Source organism: Athene cunicularia (genome assembly GCF_003259725.1).
Source record: "Athene cunicularia isolate RWA chromosome 2 unlocalized genomic scaffold, athCun1 chr2_part1, whole genome shotgun sequence".
Taxonomy (NCBI): Eukaryota; Metazoa; Chordata; class Aves; order Strigiformes; family Strigidae; genus Athene; species Athene cunicularia.
Window position 1 is genome coordinate 78,469,471 of NW_020799095.1, and position 25,610 is coordinate 78,495,080.

The 25,610-nt window shown below is 38.8% G+C and overlaps 1 protein-coding gene across 2 annotated transcripts in view; it reads left to right on the plus strand.

Moving 5' to 3' along the window:
• ABCA13 (ATP binding cassette subfamily A member 13) overlaps positions 1–25,610 on the plus strand; it is a 202,381-nt gene that overhangs the window by 169,600 nt on the left and 7,171 nt on the right. For both annotated transcript variants that reach the window (XM_026843090.1, XM_026843091.1), the window contains exons 56-58: positions 10,766–10,900; positions 14,546–14,649; positions 17,288–17,380. In XM_026843090.1, the coding sequence (XP_026698891.1) occupies positions 10,766–10,900; positions 14,546–14,649; positions 17,288–17,380 (332 nt within the window). The remainder of the gene's footprint in view (positions 1–10,765; positions 10,901–14,545; positions 14,650–17,287; positions 17,381–25,610) is intronic.

The window sequence follows — 25,610 nt, forward strand, 5'->3', positions numbered from 1 at the left end:
CTTCTCCAGACTAAACACCCCCAGTTCCCTCAGCCGCTCCCCGTATGACCTGTGCTACAGACCCTGCACCAGCTTTGTTGCTTTTCTCTGGACACGCTCGAGTCATTCCATGTCCTTTTTGTAGTGAGGGGCCCAAAATTGAACACAGGAATCGAGGGGCAGCCTCACCAGTGCCGAGTACAGGGGTCAGATCCCTTCCCTGTCCCTGCTGGCCACGCTATTGCTGACACAAGCCAGGATGCCATTGGCCGCCTTGGCCACCTGGGCACACTGCTGGCTCCTGTTCAGCCGGCTGTCAATCAACACCCCCAGGTCCCTCTCTGACTGGCAGCTCTCCAGCCACTCCTCCCCAAGCCTGTAGCGCTGCTGGGGGTTGTTGTGGCCCAAGGGCAGCCCCCGGCATTTGGCCTTATGGAAACTCCTCCAGTTGGCCTCAGCCCATGGCTCCAGCCTGTCCAGGTCTCTCTGCAGAGCCTCCCTGCCCTCGAGCAGATCAACACTCCCACCCAACCTGGTGTCATCTGCAAACTGACTGAGGGTGCCCTCGATCCCCTCGTCTAGATCATCATTAAAGATGTTAAACAGGAGTGGCCCCAAAACCGAGCCCTGGGGGACACCACTTGTGACCGGCCGCCAACTGAATTTAGCTCCATTCACCACAACTCTTTGGGCCCGGTCGTCCAGCCAATTTTTTACCCAGCGAAGTGTGCGATTGTCCAAACCTCGAGCAGTCATTTTTGCCAGGAGAATGCTGTGGGAAACGGTGTCAAAAGCCTTGCTAAAATCAAGATACACAACATCCACAGCCTTTCCCTCATCCAGTAAGTAGGTCAGTCTGTCATAGAAGGAGATCAGGTCTATCAGGTAGGACCGTGCTGACTGGGCCTGAGCATCTGGTTGTCCCTCATGTGTTGCATGATGGTGTTTAGGATGAGCTGCTCCATCAGCTTCCTGGGCACCGAAGTCAAGCTGACAGGTTTGTAATTTCCTGGATCATCCTTCCAACCCTTCTTATAGACGGGCGTCACACTGGCCAATTTCCAATCTGTCGGGACCTCCCTGGTCAGCCAGGACTGCTCATAAATGATGGAAAGCGTCTTGGCGAGCACCCCAGCCAGCTCCTTCAGCACCCTCGGGTGTATCCCATCCGGTCCCATAGACTTGCATATGTCTGTCTGATGCAGCAGGTCACTGACTGTCTCCTGGATTGCGAGGGGTCATTCTCCCAGTCTCTGTATTCTGGCTGAGGAGGTTGGATTTCATCAGTACAACTAACCTTGTTATTAAAGACTGAGGCAAAAAAGGCATTAAGCACCTCAGCCTTCTCCTCATCACTTGTTACCAAATTTCCTCCTGCATCTAGCAGGGGATGGAGACTCTCCCTGGACTTTCTTTTGCTACTGACATAGAAACTTTTCTTGTTATCCTTGATTGCAGAGGCCAAATTACTTTCCAGTTGGGCTTTAGCCCTCCTGATTTCCACCCTGCACAGCCTCACAGCCTCTTTGTGATCACTGTGTGTGGCTAGCCCCTTCTTCCAAAGGCTGTAAACTCTCCTTTTCTCCCTGAGTTGCAGCCAAAGCTCCCTGTTCAGCCAGGGTGGTCTTCTCTGGCGTCGGCTTCTCTTAGAGCACCTGGGGACCGCCTGCTCCTGAGCCATTAACAATTCCTTCTTAAAGAGCGCCCAGCCTTCCTCGGACCCTATACCCTTCAGGAGAGTCTCCCAGGGGATCCTTTCAAGCAGGTGCCCAAACAAGACAAAGTCAGCCCTTCTGAAGTCCAGGATGTCAGTGCTGCTTAGCTCTCTCCTGATCTCTCTAAGAATAGAGAACTCTATTATTTCATGATTGCTGTGCCCTAGTCATCCTCCAACCTCCACATCATCCACCAGCCCTTTTCACAAAGAGGAGATCCAGCAGGGCACCTTCTCTGGTCGGTTCACTCACCAGCTGCATCAGGAAGTTGTCTCCCACACATTCTAGGAATCTCCAGTACTGGTCTCATTCTGCCATGTTGTATTTCCAGCAGATGTCTGGGAAGTTAAAGTCGCCCACAAGAACGAGGGCAAGCAATCATGAGATTTCAGCTAAATACCTATAAAATATCTCGTCCATCTCTCTGTCCTGGCTGGGTGGCCTGTAGTAGACTCAACTACTACAACATCTGCCCTGTTGGCCTTCACCCTGATTCTAATGCAAAGACACTTCACCCTGTCTTCACTACACCTGTGCTCAAAGCAATCATAACAGTCCTTTACATACAGAGCACCCCACCACCTCTCCTTTCCTGTCTGTCGCTCCTAAAGAGCTTGTAACCATCAATTGGCACACTCCAGTCATGGGAGACATCCCACCATGTTTCTGTAATAGCCACTACATCGTACTTTTCCTGTTTCATCATGGCTACAAGCTCTCCTGTTTGTTACCCATGCTGTGTGCATTGGTATACATGCACTTCAGATGGGCCGATGTTTTGCCCCCTTCCCCCTTCAAATCTAGTTTAAAGCTCTGTCTACGAGCCCAGCTAACTCCTGCCCCACTATCCCCTTCCCTCTCCGGGACAGGTGCATTCCGTCTAATGTCAAAAGTTCAGGTGCCCTGTATACCAACCCATGACTGAAGAATCCAAAGCCCTGATGGTAACACCAGTCTTGGAGCCACCCATTCATCTGCTGAATTCTCCTGTTATCTTCCTCATCCATCCCCCCCAACCAAAGGGATGGAGGACAACCCAATTTGTGCCCCTAACCCCTTAAGCATTTTTCCCAAGGACCCGAAGTCATGAGAGGGACTCCTTCTGGTACTTAGCATCTTTTTTTCTCCAGCATCTAGGTAGTATTAGAGAAAAAGGTATGACTCCTTCAATAGAACATTGAGTATTCAGAAATAAATACCATTGTTCCCCAGTGATATCAGGACAGGCAATATTTTGAATTTTTCTTGTCTTAAGCTAATCATTTGCATGTTTATGGATGAGAGACTGGGGAAAATTAATGATTCTTACAAGCCTTTGTCCCTTCTTTTGGGCAGTATCCTGCCTGGCTGGACTTTTAACTGACTATTTTAACAGTATATTTCTTGCAGGCTGTTTAGAAATAATCTTTTTTTGTTTGTTTTGTTTTTATTTAGTTGTTTGCTCTTCATAATTCATTGGTGGTAGTTTTTGCTTCTGAGTACTAGCAGAGTACTGAAGACTTGAATATGTTTCCCTTGATCTAAAGGGAATATATTAAGGGATAATTGTTATTACACTAAATCCTTCAACTATAATTAACCTGTTTTCTCCATGAACTGACAGCTCCTCACTAACAGTTGGACTAAAAGCCTATCATAACTAGAGTCTATTATGGCACGTAATAGACACAAAGGTGGCAACAGATTCTGGCATCTCCTCTAGAGCTTTGTAGTCATTCAAAAGGATGCTGTTAAATATCCATACACCTTATATATGTTATTGAATACTTTTAGTCCTAAGTGTAATTTAAAACAGGAATCAGAGTTAGATTGTTTAATTATGCAGCAGCACTCTTAAAAACCATGTTTAGAGCATTTTAAGCTTTTCTGTCCTATCATTTTCACAAGGAAAGACAATATATTCTTGTAATGTGTATGTCTAAATCAAGCAGTTCTTAAGGCACCCTAAGAAAAATGGAAATTTCAGAAGCATCTGGATGATATGAGTACATAGTTATAATTAAATTTCATGGCACTCGCTTAATTCACATGTTTACTCTCAGCAACCTCACTCCAGAGCACAGAGTTAGCACACACTCCCCATTTGTAAATAGGCTGAAGCACATAAACCCAGGGGGATGGTGATCCTGTGAGATAGAAATGGAGTAGGAATGAGCCTAGGATGTAGGCTAAGAAGGACTTCCCCACAGTTAAAATAATCGCCTCACCTCGTTGGAAGTGCTACTTTTACAACTGACTTGAATTTGCCAAGAGGGGAAGTCTTTCCATGAGAGCTGAGTAGGGCTTTTAGCATTGTGCTACCTTTCTGATTTCTGGAGTGAAGACTCTGAGCTATTTTTTTTTTTATTTTAGTACTTGCAGGTGTGAGGAAAACCTCTTCAGGTGGCACTGGCAGACACCTTCTTTTTGGTAATATCTCAACTGCAGACAACTGGAGACAGTAGCTTTAAGAAGTGTGAGCTGATCCATGCATTACAATAGACTGTTAATGCTTTAATCTTATACTCTGCACAAACTCTGCCAACAGCAGGTAGTAGAGGGGAGTGTGTCTGCCTGTGTACATGAACAATCCTGCCATCATTGCATGATTTGTGACTACTTCAGGTCATTTGGCCTCCCAGCAGCAGTTGTTTTGGAGGATGAGGTGCTGGATCAGGAGCTATGGGGAAGCTTGAGAATGGAGAGAGATCTGCGGTTGTTTGTGGTCCTAGATTTCATAAGTAAACTGTCCCATGGGTCATTGAGCTTTTCTCAGGTGCCTGGGAAGTTTTCCAGATCGCAGTGAGCAGGACAATACCAACAGCTTTCTATGCTGTGCCTGCAGGGTCTCTCTGCATGTGCATATGTAAATGAACACTACAGCAAATGTTGTCTCCTGTCTGTATTGGGTGAAGAGCCACAGGGGTGACCTGGCTTCCTATACTTTCTCTGTAGCTAATGTGAGACTAGTGTTCACTCTGATATATCTGGCATTCATAAAACCCATTGCAAGTGCAGAAGTATTTATGAATAATTGGTGTGCCTAAGAGCTTCCACTTTATGTTCAGAACCAGTTATTCTCTGGGCAATTAGTAGACAGCTACTGCAACAATAGTTCTCAAAACCATCTGGGAAACAGTTCCTCAAATGGTGTGGTGATTCACATATGGGTCCTGCTTCAAGTGGGTACAAATCAATTCTGCATTATTTAGAGATGGGTTATGTTACTGTGGTGCATGGGGAGAAGATTAATGTTAATCTTCTGATTATCCTGGACCTTACGTGATCTAGGTGTAGGCTTAGACTCTTCTTTATAGGCAGCTTTCTGAGCCGTAGTTGCACATTTGTGATATAGAGACCTTTCTTCCTTTCAGTTGCCTTATTTTTTTGTCTGCATAGACTGCAGAGCAGACTTTGCCATATGCTTGTGATCAAGGCATCAAAGGGCTCCTGCAAATAATATTTAGCTACTCTGCATTACGTTCATCAAAAACTGAAATGCAGCTATCTCAACAAATGCTTTTGTCAGCAGGCCCTTCCGACTGTGTGACACTGCTGTCAAGTGTTGAACAGCTGCTGTGTTTCAACTCAGAAATGGCTGGTGTTTGGAGAAAGCGTGCATTTTAGTTGCGTATAAAGAAAATAAGGCCTGGGAATGTTTTAGAATACCAGCTGTATAGAAATTTAAGCTGTTATTTTCTCATTCTCTTCTGCCTATAATACGGCGCTCCGAGCCTGTCTCTGTGTGTCTATCAGCAAGTGTTTATGCTAACATGCACACAACACATATCTTCTAGAGAGTACATAGTTTTGATGTGGAAAAGAACATACATTCACTTTTTTTCTTAACAAATTGGCAAGCAGGCAGGTGATTTACGGGATGTGTTGCTTGCTAAAGTTATCTATTGAAACACTAACTTCAAGGATCAAATCCTCTGCTACACAGATTTATCAGCAGCGGGAGTTAAGTGCCTGACATAAAGTTGAGTGCACTTAATGTTCCAAAACAGTAATTAACTGAATGGGAAAGGAGGAGAAAAATGGGTCATTTGCTATCAGTGTTAGGCTTCATGTAATGTGAAATTTTACTTTACTTTCCAATTCTACTCTGAAAGGTTCTTTTTGCCGCAAAACTGGAAAAATTAGAGTAGAGCTTTTGGGCTGTTTAGAAAGATACTCACAACATAGTATTTTTAAGTCTTATTTTTATTTCTTTAATAAATCAAGATTACGTATCAATTTGTTCCAAAAGACATCATACAGCTTGTTAAAAAGTATAAAAGAGTAATATTAAATGACATCTCTCATTTGCATTAAAGCTTGTGTTGCAAATCTCAAAGCAAGCTTCATCAGGCCTTTAGAGGTGACTTCTTTGAATGTCAGTATGACTTCTCTTTACGTTAATTCTCCAGGAAGGTTTTTTGCACTGACTCTGCAATCTCACTGACTTCCTTACATGTTATATTCTATAGCTGCTGAAAATAGGAGTTTATTAATTCATTAATTCTTTGCATGCTTGCTTATTTTTGGACCCTAAAGAGAATTAGTGTGTACAGTTTTATAAGATTCTGAGATAAATAACTATTTTCCCCTGGAAGTTTGAGCATGAGTATACGATTCCCTAATGTAAGAAATCTTACAATCCTGGGTTTACTCTGAAGCAGAATGAATTCTGTTTGATGTGGAATTGATGAATGACTGTTATGTAGGATCTTCAACCTACACTGCGTTCACTTACTCAGAGCCCGACACTTTGAACAACTGTTTTGGAAGTGTATAATTATTTTTCAGGTGACTCTAGAATTCAACCCATGCCTATTATCATTTGTACTAGGTATGATACACATTTTCAATCTTAGTTCAGGTGTGCTTTATGAGGGTTTGTTCAAAATAAAATACCAGGAAGTTATACATTGTATTTATTTTGTCAGAAATGGTGCAAAATTAATACACTGGTGCATACAGCCTTTCAAGTCAGATTAGACATGCTATCACATTTCTAATCTAATAGATTGAGTCTTCACCGACTCCAAGTTTTTCTGGAAGACACAGTAACTGAAAACTCTCTCAGTACTACTTAATTTTTTACTTGAATATTAATGGTAATTTTCAAAAGAGAGTGGAAATTCATTAGCATCAGTAGTTACATAATTAGCATCACTTCCTGCTTTTCAGTGAGGTGGATGTTCCTCTTGGTTCCCTGGTGGATAGAGGACACCATGCCTACCTTTACTCCCACAAATATTAATAAGTGTGCAAAGATTCAAGTTACCTTACTGCCTCTTCTGGAATGAATATAATCTTTAGGAAGCGCGCAGAGTATTGGGGGATTTGGTTTAGATTTTACAGATTGAAGGGCTCGTTCCAATGCTTATTCCAAAGCTATGCAAACTATTCATTTTGAAAAAAGAAAATGTTTACTGAAGATGTTATAATTGATGAGGGAAAAGTAAATAATTTTAAGGTATATCGGAAAATAGGGAAATTGTTAGCTGATAGATGTAAAGTCTGTCATAATCTGGATTTGGGGGGAGAGGGGGCAAGGAAAGAGTTTAAATACATTATTACAGCCATGACTAGATGTGACATATCTTTATGGTTTTCAAGTGCACTCACAATGTATACATTTGCATATAACTCTGTGTCTTTTAATTTGGCCTCAATGTTACCAACTTGATAAATAAATTGATGTATCTCCTCACCCTTCTCTGCTGAAAGTAATTGAAACCAGAAATAGAACATCATGATGAATATGACAAGGAGGGAGATAAGGTGCTTGTGTATATATCTCACATTCACTGAAGGAAGGAAACCATTAGAATTGTAAATCTCTTACATAATTGTGTGTATCTGTTTGAAGATTTGTCACATATTCTATTCTGAATTTCATTTAAAGTAGTTTAAGGGGGATTTTCATTTTTACTTCTTAGTGTACTATGATACAAACCACAGGATACCATTGGTTATACAGATAAATGAAGTTACAATGGAGATGGGCAAGCTCTTCCACAATATACCGAATACATAATATATCTAATTTCTTTCAAATGATTGTTTTGTTGTTGTTTAGGTCATATTGATGAAGCTGAGACTCTTATTACCAGAAATCTTATCATACACATTAAAAAAAAAAAGAGGAAAAGATCTGGGGTCATCTCTTGAAAGAAGAGTGAGCTCTGTATTCTTATAGTTGCTGAAGCATGCTCTGCAGTGCTTCTTTGACATGTAAGGGTTGAGGAGGATAGCAGGAACAGATTTTTAGGTGCAGCTGGGAAATCATTAGGAGTAAGAAAACTGCCTAATCCTTCTGCCTGTTGCTGAAGTTATTTGGCTTCAAATACGTTCTATAATTTGATACATTTTGCTTGAAATATGTGTACCTGGATATCAAGCCAGATTGTCGTGTGCATTGCAATGATCTGCAAAGTTTATCCTAGAAACTCTACACATTCAAAGCAGCAGCAAAGTGGGTACTATGAAATGATACCCACCTCTCTCTTTCTACCTTAAGTAAACTTTGTCTTGCAAAATTCCCATAGCAGAGGACTTGCCAGGCTTTCGCTCCTTGTACAAAACAGGAGATGGCATAGTCATGAGTGTCTGTGCACTGAATGCTTGAGTACATACCAGATAGTTGGGAGGATTCTACATGTAGAATCATAAATCTTGAAAAGTTGATTCGTTTTAATGTTGCTCCCTGCAAAGAGCATTATGTTCACACCTCATACATCATTGAGTCTCCTTGGGGGCTACAGATTGTAGGAAGACTTGGCTTGCTTGAATGTTTTTTTCTTCTTTCTGGCACTATTCCTTGGCTTTCTAAATTCTTCCTTGTGCAGTGTTCATTGTCTCTTTCAAAGGATGGCATTTTGCTAACTTGGGCTAAGAGTTTTGGTAACACTTCAAAGCAGTCTTAGAAATAGTGGTTCTTGACATAGCTAAAAGATAAGTTTTTACTACATTTCAGCTGTGATATGTAGTCCTCTTTTCCTTATTGTTTAACAACTCTTGAAGCCTGTTGCAGTTTGCAATATATGTTAATTTTGGTTTAAAGAAGAGATCATACATTTTTTCACTTTCTAGTCAATTTTTTATGAGCTTTTCTGTGCAATTCTCTGTACATTATTGGTGGATTTGTAGGAGGATAATCCCATTGTCACTAACATGCATGCATTCCCAATGGTAGTCAAATTGAGTCAGTTTAGTAGAGTGGATAAGCTGTCTACAATGTGCTTTACAGGTGTTACCTTGATAGGCTGTTTTGGTGTATAATGAGACCTGTGTTTCAAAGAAGAAAAAAAACACAAAAAACCAAAAAACCAAACCAAACCAAAACAAAAAAACACCAAACCAAAAAAGCTTAGCTGTTATGTCTTAGAATATACCTTAGATGCTTGACCATTTCTAAATCCACAGAATTTGCAGCAATGCTACTGATACACAGCAGTAGTGTCTAATGAAAACACTCTGAACTAACGCTCAAATAGCAGATTTGAACTTTTCTGTATAAAATTACCTCGGTGGTTTAATGGTTGTTGATTAATGTTGGTTTATTCGTTTTGGTTGGTTGATTGTTGTTTGGGTGGTTTTTTTTGGTTTTTTTTTTGGTTGTTTGTTTGTTTTTTTTTATTTCTCTGCATTTATTGCGGGCAGAGCAATATTTATGAAAACTAGCTTTAGCCTGAGAACATGCATTGCTATCAGATTATACATTAAAGTACATTGAACACAAGTGACTATTAATGCCAGTGCCAGGATTCACACTAGAATACTGCAGATCCTCACCACTGCAGCATTGTTCCTGCTTACAGAGAACTTGCTCTCAGAGGTGTGTCTTATTTTTATATGTAGTACTGAAGAATCTTGCTATAAGGGTTATAATATCTTGATCATTTCCAAAGGAGGTTGCATAAAACTGTTTCATAAAAAGATATGATTATGCTTATGGCAGTTTATTTGAATTGGATAGTTAATATTAATTCACAATATTGTTTATTTATATTTATTTTTTCTATTGGATTTTCTGAATTAATTGGAGACTGTCCATCTGATAGACTCATCCTTCCAGTACTTCTTGTTTTTTGCTGAAGACAGAGCAAATAGAATACACCATACTGCTGGGGTTGCTTTGGCAGTTAATCTCAGGCAATAGAGCCCTATGCAACTAATTGTTTTACAAGAATCACCCAGCTGTAGTACATCCAGGTTGAAAACATACTGGCTCTATTACTAATTTGATCACCCTTCGATGATGCAACCACCCAGCAGCATGCCACTAAACACCTCTGCTTTGCAGGGTGCATCTGCCAGTGGTGAGTAGACAAGTCACTGCTGTGTCCTTCATGGTTTTGCATGAGGTGTCCCTGGTTGGTCCAGCAGTGATAGTTGATATAGGTGGAACGAGGCTCTTGCTACAATTAATTGTCTAGCACCAGTATTTGAGGGAGCCTTGTACATTAGGACTGTCTCTGACAGGTAAAGAAGAAAGGCCATAGAGGACAGCATGAACATTCTCCACCTGTGCTCATGTGCATGCCCAGATTACTCAGATCACACATACTTATTTAAGCAATTACAAGCAAACCAGCTAGGGTCAACTTACCCCTCTCAGTTATTAGAAAGGTATATTAATTTAACCCTAAGTTACCTTTTCTCTTTAAGAAAATCTAAATCTTCAGACTGTGACTTGCTTTTCTGACATTTCCATGTTTTTGTGGCTGATGTAGAATTTTATCTCCTGAATTTTCAGTCATTAAGATGTTTGATCAAATAAATACCAGAGAACAGGTGAAATGAGGAACACTTTAGATCATTAACCCATCAACACAAGATGAATGCAAATGACTTTTACAAGCAATGACAAAGCCAAATTTTCTATATAAGAAAATCCTTATCCTCTGTGAAGAACTAAGGGGTCTTGGAGCATTTTTTGTGTGTGTCAAAGATTCAAAAGTAATAATATGCAACAATTGGGAGTAAATAAGGAAATTACATGTACATTTTCTTAATATGTATGAACAGAATGTTCTTTCAGTTTAAGTACAAACACTATTTGTCTCATCTTTTCTGGCCTTCAAATTTCTAAACCACAGGTTGCAGAGGACCTTGTTAACCGGTTACACCTCAATGCCCATGCTGACAAACTGGTGAGAACGTACAGTGCTGGCACAAAGAGGAAGCTCTCTACTGCTGTGGCTTTAGTTGGTAAACCCCAGATACTTTTACTGGTGAGTAAATGTAATATTTTGCCTATTTTGACCCATCTTTTCCAGGATATTCATATTCCTTACTATGTCATGCTTCATTAATCTGGCTAGTTCTTATATTTTTGTTGGGTTCACAAAGCACACCATCCAACTAATGCTACTGAATGATGTTAATTGGAATTATACTTACCACATGTTCTTTCGATGTCTTCCATCCTACTGCTTATTTAGGCCTGAAACTGGCCTTTCCAGTTTAAACATTGCCTTTTGTATTGAAGATCAGGAAATTACAAAGCTTTGCGAACTTCATCATTATGACACCACTGTTCTTTCTTATCATTGCCTATTGTTTCACTAGGGAAGATTGAACACCCCTTTCTCAAGCCTTGGCTGGGAAGAGCTAAACCAGTTCAACAGTGGAATAAACTGTCAGAGAGAGGGACTTTGCTTCCCAGAGTTGGGGGGAAAACCAGTGTTCCCAGTAATACACTACAGGCTAAGCAGGCCCAGATAAAACTGGTGTTCTCCTGGGGTTCATGATTCAGAAGAGCAGACACATTTTACTGCTTCTAAACTTCCTATCATTGCCTCACATCTGAGCAGAATTATTTTATTTACATTTTATGCTTAAACTGACCCTGGTTCAGTTAGTAAAAGGAGGAGATAATCTTAAATCAGTGCTTTTTCCTGATCTTAGAAAATGCTCCAACTGTTTTTTAATGTCTTTATGACAGCATGCTACTGCAAGTATCCATTTTAACCTACTTCTTGCTGCAGGGCACAGACTATTGCATATGTAATGACAAGAGGAAAGAAAAACATCTAAACATGTCAAATGCTTTAAAACATTTGGCTGACTTTAGAAAGCCAGCAGATTTTAAAGGAGTTGTGCAGTATTTTAAAAGTTTTTTTTTTTTTTTTTGGTCTGAAAGCAAAGACACCAGGGTAAACCACTGAATATTCTCCTAGATTACATCCAGCATCAAAACTACTAATTTAAGTAATAGTGTAGGTTGCTTTACTTTTATTGCTTTTTATTGGGGTTTTTTGTTAGCTATCCACAGATAATAGGAGTCTGAACTGAATTCTTTTTTGCTTCTGCCATTGAGACCTAAGCACAAAAATCAGCATGAGGCTGGATGTTTTGTTTGCTTTGTTTCTTGAGAACCTTTCTTCTAGGTTTTAGCTGGGATTCTTTGCTGCAAATACATAGGCCAAGGCCACGCCACCCTAACATGTTATGACACAACTTATGAAATTTGACAGTATAAAAAGCAACTGGAATTTTCCTTCTCCCTAGTTTTGTACTGAAAGAGACTGGCTTTTGACAATAAGATATCATTCCATCTGTTTCCAAGTGTCAATGAGGACAAAATTTCATGGAATCATAGAATGGTTTGGGTTGGAAGGGACCTTATCTAGTTCCAGCCCCCCTGCCATGGGCAGGGACACCTTCCACTAGATCAGGTTGCTCAAAGACCTGTCCAGCCTTGCCTTGAACACTGCCAGGGAGGAGGCAGCCACAGCTTCTCTGGGAAACTTGTTCTAGTGTCTCACCACCCTCACAGGAAAGAATTTCTTCCTCTTATCTAATCTGAGTCTACCCTCTTTCAATTTAAAACTGTTACCATTCATGCTATCCCTCTTCATCTTTCCTGTAGGCCCCCTTTACTGGAAGGCTGCTATAAGTTCTTCCTGGAGCCTTCTCTTCTCCAGGCTGAACAGCTCCCACTCTCTCAGCCTGCTCACAAGGGAAGTGCTTCAGCCTCTTGATCATCCTCGTGGCCCTCCTCTGGACCCTCTTGAGCAGGTCCATGTTCTTCTTATGTTGGGGCCCCAGAGCTGGACAGAGAACTACAGGTGGGTTGTCACAAGAGCAGAGGGGAGAACATCTCCTCCCTTGATGTGCTGATCACACTTCTATTGATGTAGCCAAGGATACAGTTGATTTTCTGGGCTGCAAGCGTACTTTCTTGACCCATACTCAGTTTTCCATCTGCTACTGCTCCCAAGCCCTTCTCCGCAGGGCTGTTTTCAATCCACTCATTGCCCAGCCTGTATTTGTGCTTGGGACTGGCTCGACCCGTGCACAGGACCTTGCACTTGGCCTTGTTGAACTTCATGAGGTTTGCACAGCCCAGCTCTCAAGTCTGTCAAGCTCCCTCTGGATGGCCCATCCCTTCCCTCCAGTGCATTGATCACACCACACAGCTTGGTGTCATTGGCAAATTTGTTGAGGGTGCAGTCAATCCCACTGTCTATGTCACCAACAAAGATGTTAAACAGCACTGGTCCCAACATTGACCCCTGAGGAACGTCACTTGTCACTGCTCTCCACTTGGACATCAAGCCATTGACTGCAACTCTTTGAGTGAGACCATCCAGCCAATTCCTTATCTACTGAGTGATCCATCCATCAAATCCACATCTCTCCAATTTAGAGAAAAGGATGCTGTGCAAGACAGTGTCAAATGTTTTGCACAAGTCCAGGTAGATGACGTCTGTTGCTCTTCCCTTATCCACTGATGATGTAACCTTGTCATAGGCCACCAAATTCATCAAGGACAATTAGCCCTTAGTGAAGCCATATTGGCTGTCACCAATCACCTCCTTATTTCCCATATGCCCTAGCACAGTTTGCAGGAGAATCTGCTCCATGATCTTGCCAGGCACAGAGGTGAGACTGACCATCCTGTAGTTCCCTGGGTCTGTCTTTATTCTCTTTTTAAAACTGGGGGTTGTGTTTCCCCTTTTCCAGTCAGCAGGAACTTTACCAGACTGCCACAATTTATCAAATATGATGGACAATGGCTTAGCCTCTTCATCTGCCAGTTCCCTCAGGACCCTTGGATGCATCTCATCAGGTCCCATGGACTTGTGCACCTTCAGGTTCCTTAGATGCTCTTGAAACTGATCTTCTCCTACAGTAGGTGCTTCTTCATTCTCACAGTGCCCACCTTTTGGAATCCCTAATTTGATTTAGTGAGGACAGCAGGATTAGATAGGAAGGGAAATGTAGTTTTTGTAGCTGCACTTCTTTCTCCATGAAAGCAATCTGAGTTGGAAATGGGTTTGCCAGACAGTTTGCGTTAGGCAACACTGACTGGTTTTTAATCCTGTGGATTCTCTCCACCATGGGTGAGAGTTCCTCTCCATGGGACTCTGGAAGGAACCGCTGGAGGATGTTGAATCCAAACATATTTTCTACATCTGGCTATGGGATGGACAGTACAGGCAGCTGGCAGTTACAGGACTTGTCCACTTCTTTTGTGCTCATGACAGATGTGCACGTAGGGGAGAAACAGCCCCCCCCATAAAGTGCAGAAAACCACCTGCAAGTCTCTTCTATTAAAAAAAGTATATGTATATATGTATAATTAAAAATGTGTATGTGTTTATAAATATAGTAATTATTATATAATATATAAACATATAATATATAAAATTTTATTTAATAAAAGTTGCCTTCTATAATTGTATAAATGAAACTATATGTCTTAAAGCAAAAAACTGATGAGAGTGTCTGTTAAGTGACCTCCTAAAATGTAGCTTTTTTAGAGAAAAATATATGATTTTATTGTGAGTTTTAAAAATTCTTCCTGTTGGTCTGGAGCTGTGGTATGTTTTTCCCATGCTGCTGTATTGTCATTTTCATTTTTCCTGTAGGATGAGCCCAGCTCTGGAATGGATCCCTGTTCTAAACGCTACCTTTGGAAAACTATCCTGAAGGAAGTTCAGGATGGCTGTGCGGCTGTGCTGACATCCCACAGGTAAGACCCTTATCCCAGCAGCCAGCATATTCCTGTTCCCTCTCCTCACCTGCTGTCAAATGAGAGCAGAAAAGTGTATTCTGAAGGCATGCCTACCCTGGTGTGAAACATGGAATATGTCTTGGTATTTTCTAGCAATTCCTTTCCACTTGTGAAAATAGAACTTGCACAAATGCTAAATATTTAATATAATTTATTTTCAAGGATTAGAATGTGGTTCAAGGGAGCTGGAGGCACAGAAAAAATGATGCAATGAATTCTTCCTTTTCTGTGCTCTTTCTATTCAGTGTTACAGTTGTGTCCTCTTGCTTGGAACACCAGGTTATCATTTTGCAGCCACCTACTCTACAAATCCTTACAAAAGCACGTGGGAGTGAAAAACCCTCTTCTGATTTTATTAAGGATTCTGTTTTGCATCAGTGTATGAAAAGTGTGTGCCATGGCATCTTAAAGGCAGATTGTCTCTGTTATTCTCTGTATGCACTACTGGAAATGGTAGGAGTGACCTCATTCACTTAGAAGAGTCTATTTACATTAAATATCCTGTCAATTCTCTGATATGGTCATTGGTATATCAGTTTAATGGAAGAAACATCAATACTGTTTTGTAACATCTATAGTAAAATGTTCCCTAGAGAATTTAGTATATTTCATATAATTATATATAAAATGGCTTTAAATGAGAGATCATGAAAATAAGCACAGAAAGGACAGAACTCATTAATCAAAATAGCAATGTACCGTTTTGACTATATGAGATTTGAAGCATAGAGAAATCAATAAAAGAATGCAGCAAAACTTCCCTCAATATTTTCTAGATATGGTTAAATTTTTTTCAGATGTTCTCAAGATGTATTTTTCTCTATATAGATGTCTGTGCTACATTACTGATGGAAAAATGTCCTCAAAAGTATATCGTATTCTATTTATGGAAGATGAGTCTTGAAAATCACATACTTGTATTTGATCCCCAAGTGCTTACTAGCTCAATCATTTAGGGGGAACACAAATTATACATTGTGATTTAAGTTGAGTGATTTTAAGGAAACAATGTGCTTTGACTTTTCAGTCCAGATTAAGATCCCTTAGTTGTTAAACACCAGCTAAACAGAAGAGGCCTGTGGTCTCATTACTAATATGCTATAAACAAACAAAATCTATAAAATTGTTACTATTGCTTATTTAGCTCTACAAATGAATTACTTGAATAAAATACAAGTACTGTGGTAGTATACATATATAATTTCTAATTAATAAGACATTGTGTGAGGGTGGAGGAAGAGAAATTATTTTATACTATTTATATTATTTGCTGAAGGCCATTGGAGATTTATTTGAGATTCTTTCAAAGGCTACTTGTATAAATAAAGGAATTTTTCTTCTGAAGTGAATCTTCATGCATACCAGCAAATAACTGCATGAGGTATAGAGATGGTTTCCTGTGTAAAAATTAGGGTTTGAGGTCTATTTACTTAATTTACAGACATAATGCTTAACTTCTGTTTTGAGATGGGGAGTAGTGAGGTTGTATTAACTGTCCATAAAGGCCTAAATCTGTATTATTTTGCTACAGCTGGGGGGTGTTATGCCAAGGGGACCATTAGGAGTTACCACACCCCAAAGAGACTCATCTAACTTTCCTGACTTGTGGGAAGATGTGTTAGCCTGCCCTCTCCCCATCTCTCTCAGAGTGGTTTACTTGTTCTCACCGTATCCCTGTCCTATTTTAAGGAAATTGTTCCTTGGAGGGTACTTAATTGCCATGCTTGTTCAGTAAAAGCACTTTAATTGGACTGACACATGGCTGAGGCACACAAAACAACTCTTGTTTAGCTATTTCAGAAGGGTTGGGGAGTACATGCAGTGAATTGCAGGAACATCAAACAACTTCGACTCCTTTTTGAGATGATAGATATGTCCTGACTGATGTCCTATGTATAAAATGATGCCTTGGAAGAACTGGTCACACAATTCTATTATAATATGCAGAATGACAGCCCATCTGCCCTAAGCTTTAGAAATCAAGTTGTTATTTATAATCTGAAGCAGTCACATCTAACAGAATCCTGCTTTTCTACTCAGCTGCATTTCCATGTCCCAAATTCTGTTTGGATTATAGTGTTTTGCATCCTCTTCTATCCTTCAATCAGACTAAAGGTTTGCTTCATTCCCACATCTAACTACCTTTTAAGGGTAGGTACTGTGCAGGAGGCAAGCAGAACAAGCTTATTTCATTCTTCTACCTCTATCCTTTAGCTCAGAATGAGCACAAACAGGTATTACAGAGAATAACAGAGCTCATGGCTCTCACTCAGTGGCATTTTTGAGACTGCTTATCAGGTATTTATTTGCCTGTGGTAATAAAACCTTTGTATTGTGACCAGAATTGTCCAATTAGTTCTGGACTAAACCCATTCCATTTTAGGGCTCTCTTATAGCTGTCAAGTGGTAATAACTTTTGGTATGTACTGACTAAGGTTACAATTTGAACAGTTGCCTTTAAAGTCAAAGGTTTTGTGTACTCATTTTTGCAGCTGTCCAAATTCCTTGCACTTTAATTAAAGTTAGGTATAAATAATGTTCTTTGCTTTCACTATTATTCTTTTAATATTTTTTCCCCCTCCATTTTATTTTGTAGTATGGAAGAATGTGAAGCCCTCTGTACACGGCTTGCTATTATGGTCAATGGAAGTTTCAAGTGTCTTGGTTCTCCCCAGCACATTAAAAACAGGTATTATATGTCAACATCAAACCTTCTGCAGCTACATTCAATCTAAGAGCTGGCTAGACACTTTAATAATGCCAAGGCATAAATACTTATGACTGCTAAGCACATCTTTCTTTTCCTGCCATCACTGAAGTTAAAAAAAGGGCCAATTAAGATATCTTAGCAAGCTAAATTGACTTATGGCATTGCTAAAATGCTTTGTAGTCTGCAGTGGTAATTGAAAGAGAACAGATCTGTATCTAAAATAAAGCACTTCTGCACTCAACCTGAGAAATACATTGTAAGAATTCAATGTGTTGACATGAAATACACTTTGGTTCCTTGTGAGGATTTCTTGTAACAGGTCAGCAGCCAGTAAGATTGTATTTTGAACCATCTCTGCTTCCTAGCAAATTCACTGGCAATTACAGATATTTACGCCATGTTTTCTGCATCCTTTTCCTGGCAATTACAGATATTTATGCCATGTTTTCTGCATCCTTTTTCTGGTGTGCATGAGCCTCTCTTCTGCTTGAACATATCTGCTTAATACCTGTTAATGAGGATGTTTATTTAGAAGATGAGATCAAACCACTATAAAGGAAACAGGTTCAGAAGCTGATGGGAAAGTTGCTGCTACTTATAGCTAGAACATTTATATTCAGAAATAAGTAGAATTTTTGACGCTCAGACAATCAGCTGTGTAAAGTGTTACAGCTCATTTACAAGCAGCAAAGCTACACTGCTTTGTACTAGCTCTACATTTAACACTCTTAAGTGCAGATACATTTGACAATGTAAACAAGCTCTACAGAAATATTTTGGCTTTCTGTCCTTCCCTTTGGGTTTGTTTTACAGTTACATTAGTGTGATGGGCCTGCTTTCCATTGACTTTCATAAGCATTCTTTCTTCCAAGGTTTTTTACATCAAGACAAATCATCTAGAGACCTTACAAATGGGATGGTGAAAAAGTTGAGGTCTACATCTATATTTCTGATTGTTTTATGCGATCATAGCCTTCTTTTCAAGTTTGCACAGCTTTCAGAAAGCAGTTGCCTCAGTTTCTGGAGACATGGGAAGTCAATCACTCCAGCAATTTATGCTTCTTTTGTATCTAGCACTTTTCTATCCTGTGTCTTATTCCCAAATTTCACAGCACAGCTGTTGTCCCACTAGCTGAATTACTTTAGCAGGAACACAGACATCCTTTATTCCTTTTGTAGTTAAGAGACACAGATGTCTGTAGAGGACAACACAGTGTGTCCCCACATAAGGAAAAATTGTATTATTTAGACATTTCAGTTGACTGCATGAAGTTAGTTGGGATAAATGTGGGTCTCTCCTTTTTGTGTTTCAGATCCCCTGGAGTGAGTGTATGTGTCTGTCTTCTCAGCTTGACCTTGAGAGGGCAAAATCAGACAATCCACAAAGGCTAGCTTCACCTTTATCTTCTCAGTGATTTTGTCACTGTTTTGCCACTCCCAATGTTTCTTTTAGCAGCATCTTTTCATCCAATTTAGGAAGAAAGATATCATAACCATACTCATAAGTATGCACCATATTAATATAAATAGGACAGTTATTTCTCAATTTGCTGTACTGTCTCTGTAGATACACCTCTTTCAGATTACAGTAAACAGATTGATGTCGTATAATAAACTATATGATACGCTGGAAATATCTTCAAATTAATTCTGAAAATACCAAGACATTCACAGATCAGCCATTCAAGAATCAAAGCTGTATGAGTGCCTCTTTTTAAACGTTAAAAACCCCATACCTTCTCTATGTTCAGCAGGTTTGTGTTCCTTGTATTACCATGACAGTTCTTTATCAGTAATTATTCTATATATTTATCAGTTATTATTCTATATCAGTGACATTCATATGGGATACTATGTGCACTGGATACCAGTATTGCTGAGGCTTTCATAGAAATTGTAGCTGAAGCTGCACTAAGATTTTTCATTTAAGGCAGGACTGAAATCCTTTTAACTCCTAGCTTACTGATTGATTTAGTCTCCAGTTTTCCACATTTTTTACTCAGGAACCTTTTGAGCTTTTCTAAAACTTTAGAATCTTTATTAGGAAAAAATAGTCACTAGCTTAATCAAAGTTATGCAGTTGTTTGAATTTGCTCTGACTTCTTAATTAATTTTCTTGGCTTCTGGGAGCAAAGCCACTGTAGAGAGCACAGTCTTAAAACCTTGTATATGCACATACAGTAAAAATATTCCAATGCTTTCTTTGGCAAACTTTTGATAAGAGCTGAGGACAAGACAGACTGTCTCTGTACTCCTGTTATTTTGTTGCTTACTCTAGCTTCCAAACTTCACTCCAATACTTGCCAATATAGTGCGCCATCATAAACCCCAGGCTATCACACACCCAGTAAATAAAGTCATTGTTAAGAGATTAAGAAACCGAGTACCTCTGCTTAGCTCATGTTCCAAACTTGTTTGAAGACATTTTCCATATACTCTACCATGTACCTTATGGAGGACTTCTGCATGTATATGAGATGGGAAAGAAGAGAAGCATCATTCTTTTACTTATTATTCCAAAGAAAACCACTGAAATAATTAAGCTTTAAATGATTCTATTTTTTTTCATTTTCTCACTTTCCATTACACTTATGAACATCCTGAAGAATTTCCAGGACTTGAAAAAGTATTCAGTTAATCCTTCCTTTCCATTTTCTTTCCCTCCCCAAGATTTAATAAACCTATCATTCTCACTGCCATATAGAGCAAAAGGTTGCTCCTCCTAAAGTGATTACACTAACATGTGATTACTACATGTGATTACACGAACATGTTTCAATAATCTTTTTCTTCTTGTAAATGTAGCTATGTCCACTAAAATGACATTTTTTTTTTCTTTGCTTCTTGGTGATTCTGTCTGTCTTGATGGAAATTCTCAGAACTATTTTATTTGCTTCTCCTTTAGTACCATTCCAGCCTGTAAAGTCTAGATTATGACCACCTTTTTGATAGATGTGTGATGAAGGCCTAATGGGTCTTCCTTGGGGCCCTTTTAAATTTGCTTCTTTGCTGTGGTGGGAAATTTCAAGGATTTAGCTCTCTCTCACTACACTTTCAGCCCTTGGCAGATGTGAAAGACCATAATCTTGGACTGAATACAGCTTTGTCAGATGGCAGTACAAAATTCTGCTATGAAGGGTATGGGTGAGCTCCAGGAAGATTATAATGTGAAACATAAAAGCTTCACAGGGGTATAAAAGTGATGCTGCTTCTAATGTATGAGACTTGATTCATTTTTCCAGCTCTTGTGCAAGCCCGTTACAAAATGCTCATCCAAAAATATCTTCTCACTGCAAGTGTAGGTGTTTGGGTTTCTGTTCCCAATTGTTGAGCCCTGACTATATTTATGTATGTTTAAACAGACTTAAAGTACCCTCAAATGTTTCTCACTAAAATAATAATTGTTTGACTTCTTTAGAAAGGCCTTTTGCTGCAGGTGGAAAATTTCTGAAGGGCCAAGAAAGGTGTTAGGTAGAAAGAACGAACTGAAGGGCAATTTCCAAAAAGTTAGCATCTTAGCTTTAGATGTAGTTTGTATGAGATAGATGTGTGAGCAGTTGTGCCCGTTAAAACCTAATTTTGGATGACTCCTGCCAACTGAGTCAATTACTCTAAATTGTGAATGAATTACATTTAAATGTTCTCTCCAGTATTCCCCATTATACTTAATGTTTTTTTAAAAATTCACAGAAGCATTTCCATGTTAGATACAGCTGGCCAATCCTCTGGGAACAACATTTTGAATACTATCATTCATTCTAAGGCCATCTGGACAGACTTCTCATAGCTGAAAAACCCATACCAATTTTTCAAGCACTGGACAAACATCAAGTCTTTGCTCAAATTTTATCAGTAAGCCATCTGATTAAATTACCCAGCAATTAATCCATTTGTTATAGCAGAGTTAGAATGGAAAATGTTTTTTTTTTTTTTTTTTTTTTTTTTTTTAAATGTTGATGGAGAATATTTTATTGCTTGTCTCAAATGCACACATGTAGATTTCTTAAATGGAAAAGAGAGGATTAAGTTTAAAGATCTCATCAATATTTCAGCCTTCAGTGGAAACTCTTATCATACTAACAGATATACTAGCAGTGAGTTTTTTACATGTCATAAAACATAGAGATTAATATAATTTTATTCCTGTTGACTAGAAAACAAATTCCTTTTGTACATGAAAAATGTATTAAGACATTGGACGTGTATTCATGTAATATAGCTATTAGTTTATCTTCCCAGGGGAAAACTTGAAAAAAAGAGTTCTTACACACAGACTGAGAGTTCAGACATGAGCAATATCTTTGCGCTCATAAAACTTTGTGCAACATTTCAGCTCTACTGTGCATGTGCATTACAATGCATTTTTTAGTCATTTTATACTACGTTTTCTACAGGGTACTGCATTATATCTGTGTACCTGCTCATTCAATAAGCAGCAGCTAATCAAAATTTCGTATTCTTCTCTTTACCTAGTATGTGATCTGCGTATTTTTTTTTTACTAGACTTTTTTCAAACCTGTCTTTATAGTGTTATCAGCATTCATTGGAGCAGAGCACCATAAATACCAACATCTATATTTTCCACAATGCTTCTGGGAAAACTGCATTTGAAATAATTATTCCCATTTTATAGAGGACTAACTGAAGGATGACACTAAAGTTAAAAGGGTTTGGGTAGTCAATATGAGCAGTTTATAGCTAAATATTTTCAGTTTGTTTAACGCTGCATTCAAAGTACAATGCCTGTTAACTTCAGCTGTAGCTGTGGCTGGTTTTGAAAGTACTATGAATTCCTTCTTCAAACTGGAGCTCTAGGTTTCAAGGTGGGCCCTTAACAAGACAGGAGAGCAGTAGTGAAAAATGTGGTCTGAGTTACCACAAATCACACAAGTGTACAGGGGTGGAAGGGTAGGAATCAGTTCCCCAGAGTTGTACAAGAACTGTGAAGCACTTTCTTCCCTTTCCTTTCAGTCTGCTATCTTATTTGCAACATTTTATAGATGTAGCACTAAATTAAGCCACTTGTCTGAGCATATTCCTCCAGTGTATCTTGTAAGACATTCATGATAGGGATTTCATGAAGAGATGCTATGTGATGATGTAATTGAAGCATATTACATAAATATACCAGTGGTTTAAATTTTAATTTCACAGCTGGTCTCCAATCTAGCAATTTCTAACTTGAGGATTTGGCCTTGAAGTGTTAATAAGGTCCTTTCAATAGACATTTCAGTGTGTAATACCCTGATGAGTATCTTTTTCAAAACTCACTTAAAAAAATACTACACCAGAAAACAGTGATAGCAATACAATGATAATGTTACTTCATGCTTTTTTCACTGTTGAGGCCCAGAAGGTACTTTGAGGAAACAGTTTTGTTTCTTTGTAGGCTGTGCCATCAGCCTTGCACAGAATTAGTGCTGCTGTTCCTGTTTCTCTGGGAATGTAAGTAATTCAAGAATAACAGATCTCTGCACTTGCATATGTGTGCAGACATACAAGCTCATATACAGATAGATTTGTGTGTGCACATGTATAAACAATTTACAAGATTTTCTGAGGGTTTTACCACGTATTTGGAAAACATGCCTGACACTTAAATGCTTACATTCAGAGACCAAGGTAAAGTTGTACCCTGCATTGCTCATAACCTGAGGCTGTCACTGTTATGGCAATGATATTATTGAATATAAAAATTAACTTTAAATATCTTGATATGAAAGCCTGGAGTGAGTGTGAACAAATCATGCATGTATAATATACTTGAACAAGTGTTATTCATTGTTTTAATAACTGTTTTCATCTTTCTATCGTTACTGTGGAAAAATCATAATCAATTAAAGAAGGGTGAAACAAAATCAATGAATAGTATATGGAAGACAGATTGTATAATTAATTGTTATGTCTGTCTGTTTGCATCTAATGAAGTTTAACTGTTCAGCAACACTGAGGTTGTTCTGAATAATTGCAGGAATTCACATTTAAAAAGTGTCAATATATTTGCGTTTGACTACAGCATTTTTTAAACAACAAAGCAACTATATCAAATTTAATAACTTTTTCCTTCTTAGATATTGTCTAATTAATAGATGTCAATTAATAGATGAAATAATTAAATTTATTGTGTGATTTAATATTATCAAACTCTGATGTATTTGTGTTCATAATTTTATTTCAATTTTTGTTTCTTTTTTCAATGTTTTTTGAAGAGTTTTGTTTTCAACGTTGTTCCAGTTTTTTTCTCTTTGTAAACTGTTCTGTGTCTAGGGCTGTGAGGAGAATGACCTGGACCTGTGTCCCATGCTTCAGCAATCATAGTGGAAGAACTAAGCTAGCTTGTCTAGATGAGGCCTACTCAGGGAAAGCAGAACCGTATCTGTCTGCAAATGAATGTAAACCAAAGCAGAAGGGCAAGCAGCACAGTAACAAATTATTCCCCCCCTTTGATTGATGACATATATTCTAAAAGATGCAGTTCCTTGCAGACATTGTGCCAATGTTCTTTTTATTATTTTTTATTTTGTTATCCAGTTATGTCATTTTGAAGTAATCTTTTGATCTATCAGACTTAGCACATACATAAAGTATGCACATTATATTTCCACCAGTAAACTTTATGGGAGCTGTAATTTTTTGCTGTGTATACACAACAAAACATTCTCCAAGAAATGTAATCTTTGATTAGTGGAAAAAAAAAACCAACAAAAAACAACAACATATGGGTGATTAGATGCTTTTCTTATTCATCAAGGTCTAGGAAATAGGGACATGTTGATTTCCTGTGGTTACAATCGGCGATTTTGATTGGGGGAGAGAAGCGATCGTAAATGGACTTTAGGAAGAGTGAGATTCATCGAACTCATTTTGGACACTGCTGTAAAGTTGAAATAGTGGTTTCTAGGTTTGGTTTTGCTCATCTGCGGACAACAAAACTCCCCAGAATTTTAAATGAAAATACAGATGAGAATTTTCAGCCTTTGGGCAAACTAAATCCACTTCTATTCTCATTGCAAGACTAAAAAGAGCACCAGGAAAGCAGCCAGGGAGACTCCCTCATCAGTACAGATCTGGCTACACTTTATTCCAGTGTGTGACTGCAGCTTGTATAGACACATAGCTGAAGTGGTTTTATATGATTGATCCGTGTTTGCACTGCTGACAGTGTGGCTGTGGAACTGTATCACGGTCTGCAAAACACTTCTGGGAACTGAGGAACCATTTGGGTGATTAGCCCTGGCTGACCTCCTCTTTGTGATGTTTATACTGAAATAACCGTGAGGTCAGATCAAAGACCCATCGAGCACAGTAATCCTCTCTCTGACAGTGGCCAGGAAGGAAAAGTACAGGAACAAGATAAGCACATGAAGTTATTTTTCCACATTACTCAACCACCTTTCAGCCATTTGTTGCTTAGAGGTTTTCTAAACCAGAGGTGGTGGCCTTAGTGTTTTTTTTCCGCCTATCCCCATGAATTTCTCTGATTTTTTATTCAACTCATGTCATGTTCTGGCATCCAGCACATCCTGTGTCAATGAGATGTACAGTTTCCTTATGTACTGTAAGGAAAATTACTTCCTCTTACTGATTTTGCATTGCCTTCCCTATAATTTAATTCAATCTCCTCTGGTTTTGCATAAGAAACATAGGAGAGTGAAGAATCATTCTGTAGTTATTCTACATTCCTTAGGCCAGTCATAATCTGGGCTCTGTAAAAACACCTTTCTACCACCTTAGCATCTTTCTTCAGTGCTGAAAAGTTTTAGACTATTTAGTAATTCCTGATATGGAAATTGTTCCATTCCTTGTTGCCATTTTATATTCCTTTTGTTCCCTTTTTATTTGAGCTGCTCAGCTATTTTGAGGACCTGTGTAATTATGGTATGGAGATCTTGTATGCATTTTGTAGTCCTTGCTAAGCTCATGCTTCTGCAGCTGATGCTGTTGTTAATACTTTGATTAATTAGTTTACAATCAGTCTGGGAATTTATATTTTCATTTCAGTCTCATGGTAGCATTTTAGTAGGTAAAGTACTCAATAAGTAATACTTCCAGAACTGCTAATTAGGTGAAAGTGAAGCACGAACAACTACTTTGACTGAGGGAGAGGAGGAAGCATAGATAGGATTTTTTTTTTTTTTTTTGTCAGAATATGTTTCTATGTGTGTGTATACACAAATAAAAATGCAGGTGTTAAAGTAAGTGGTAGGAA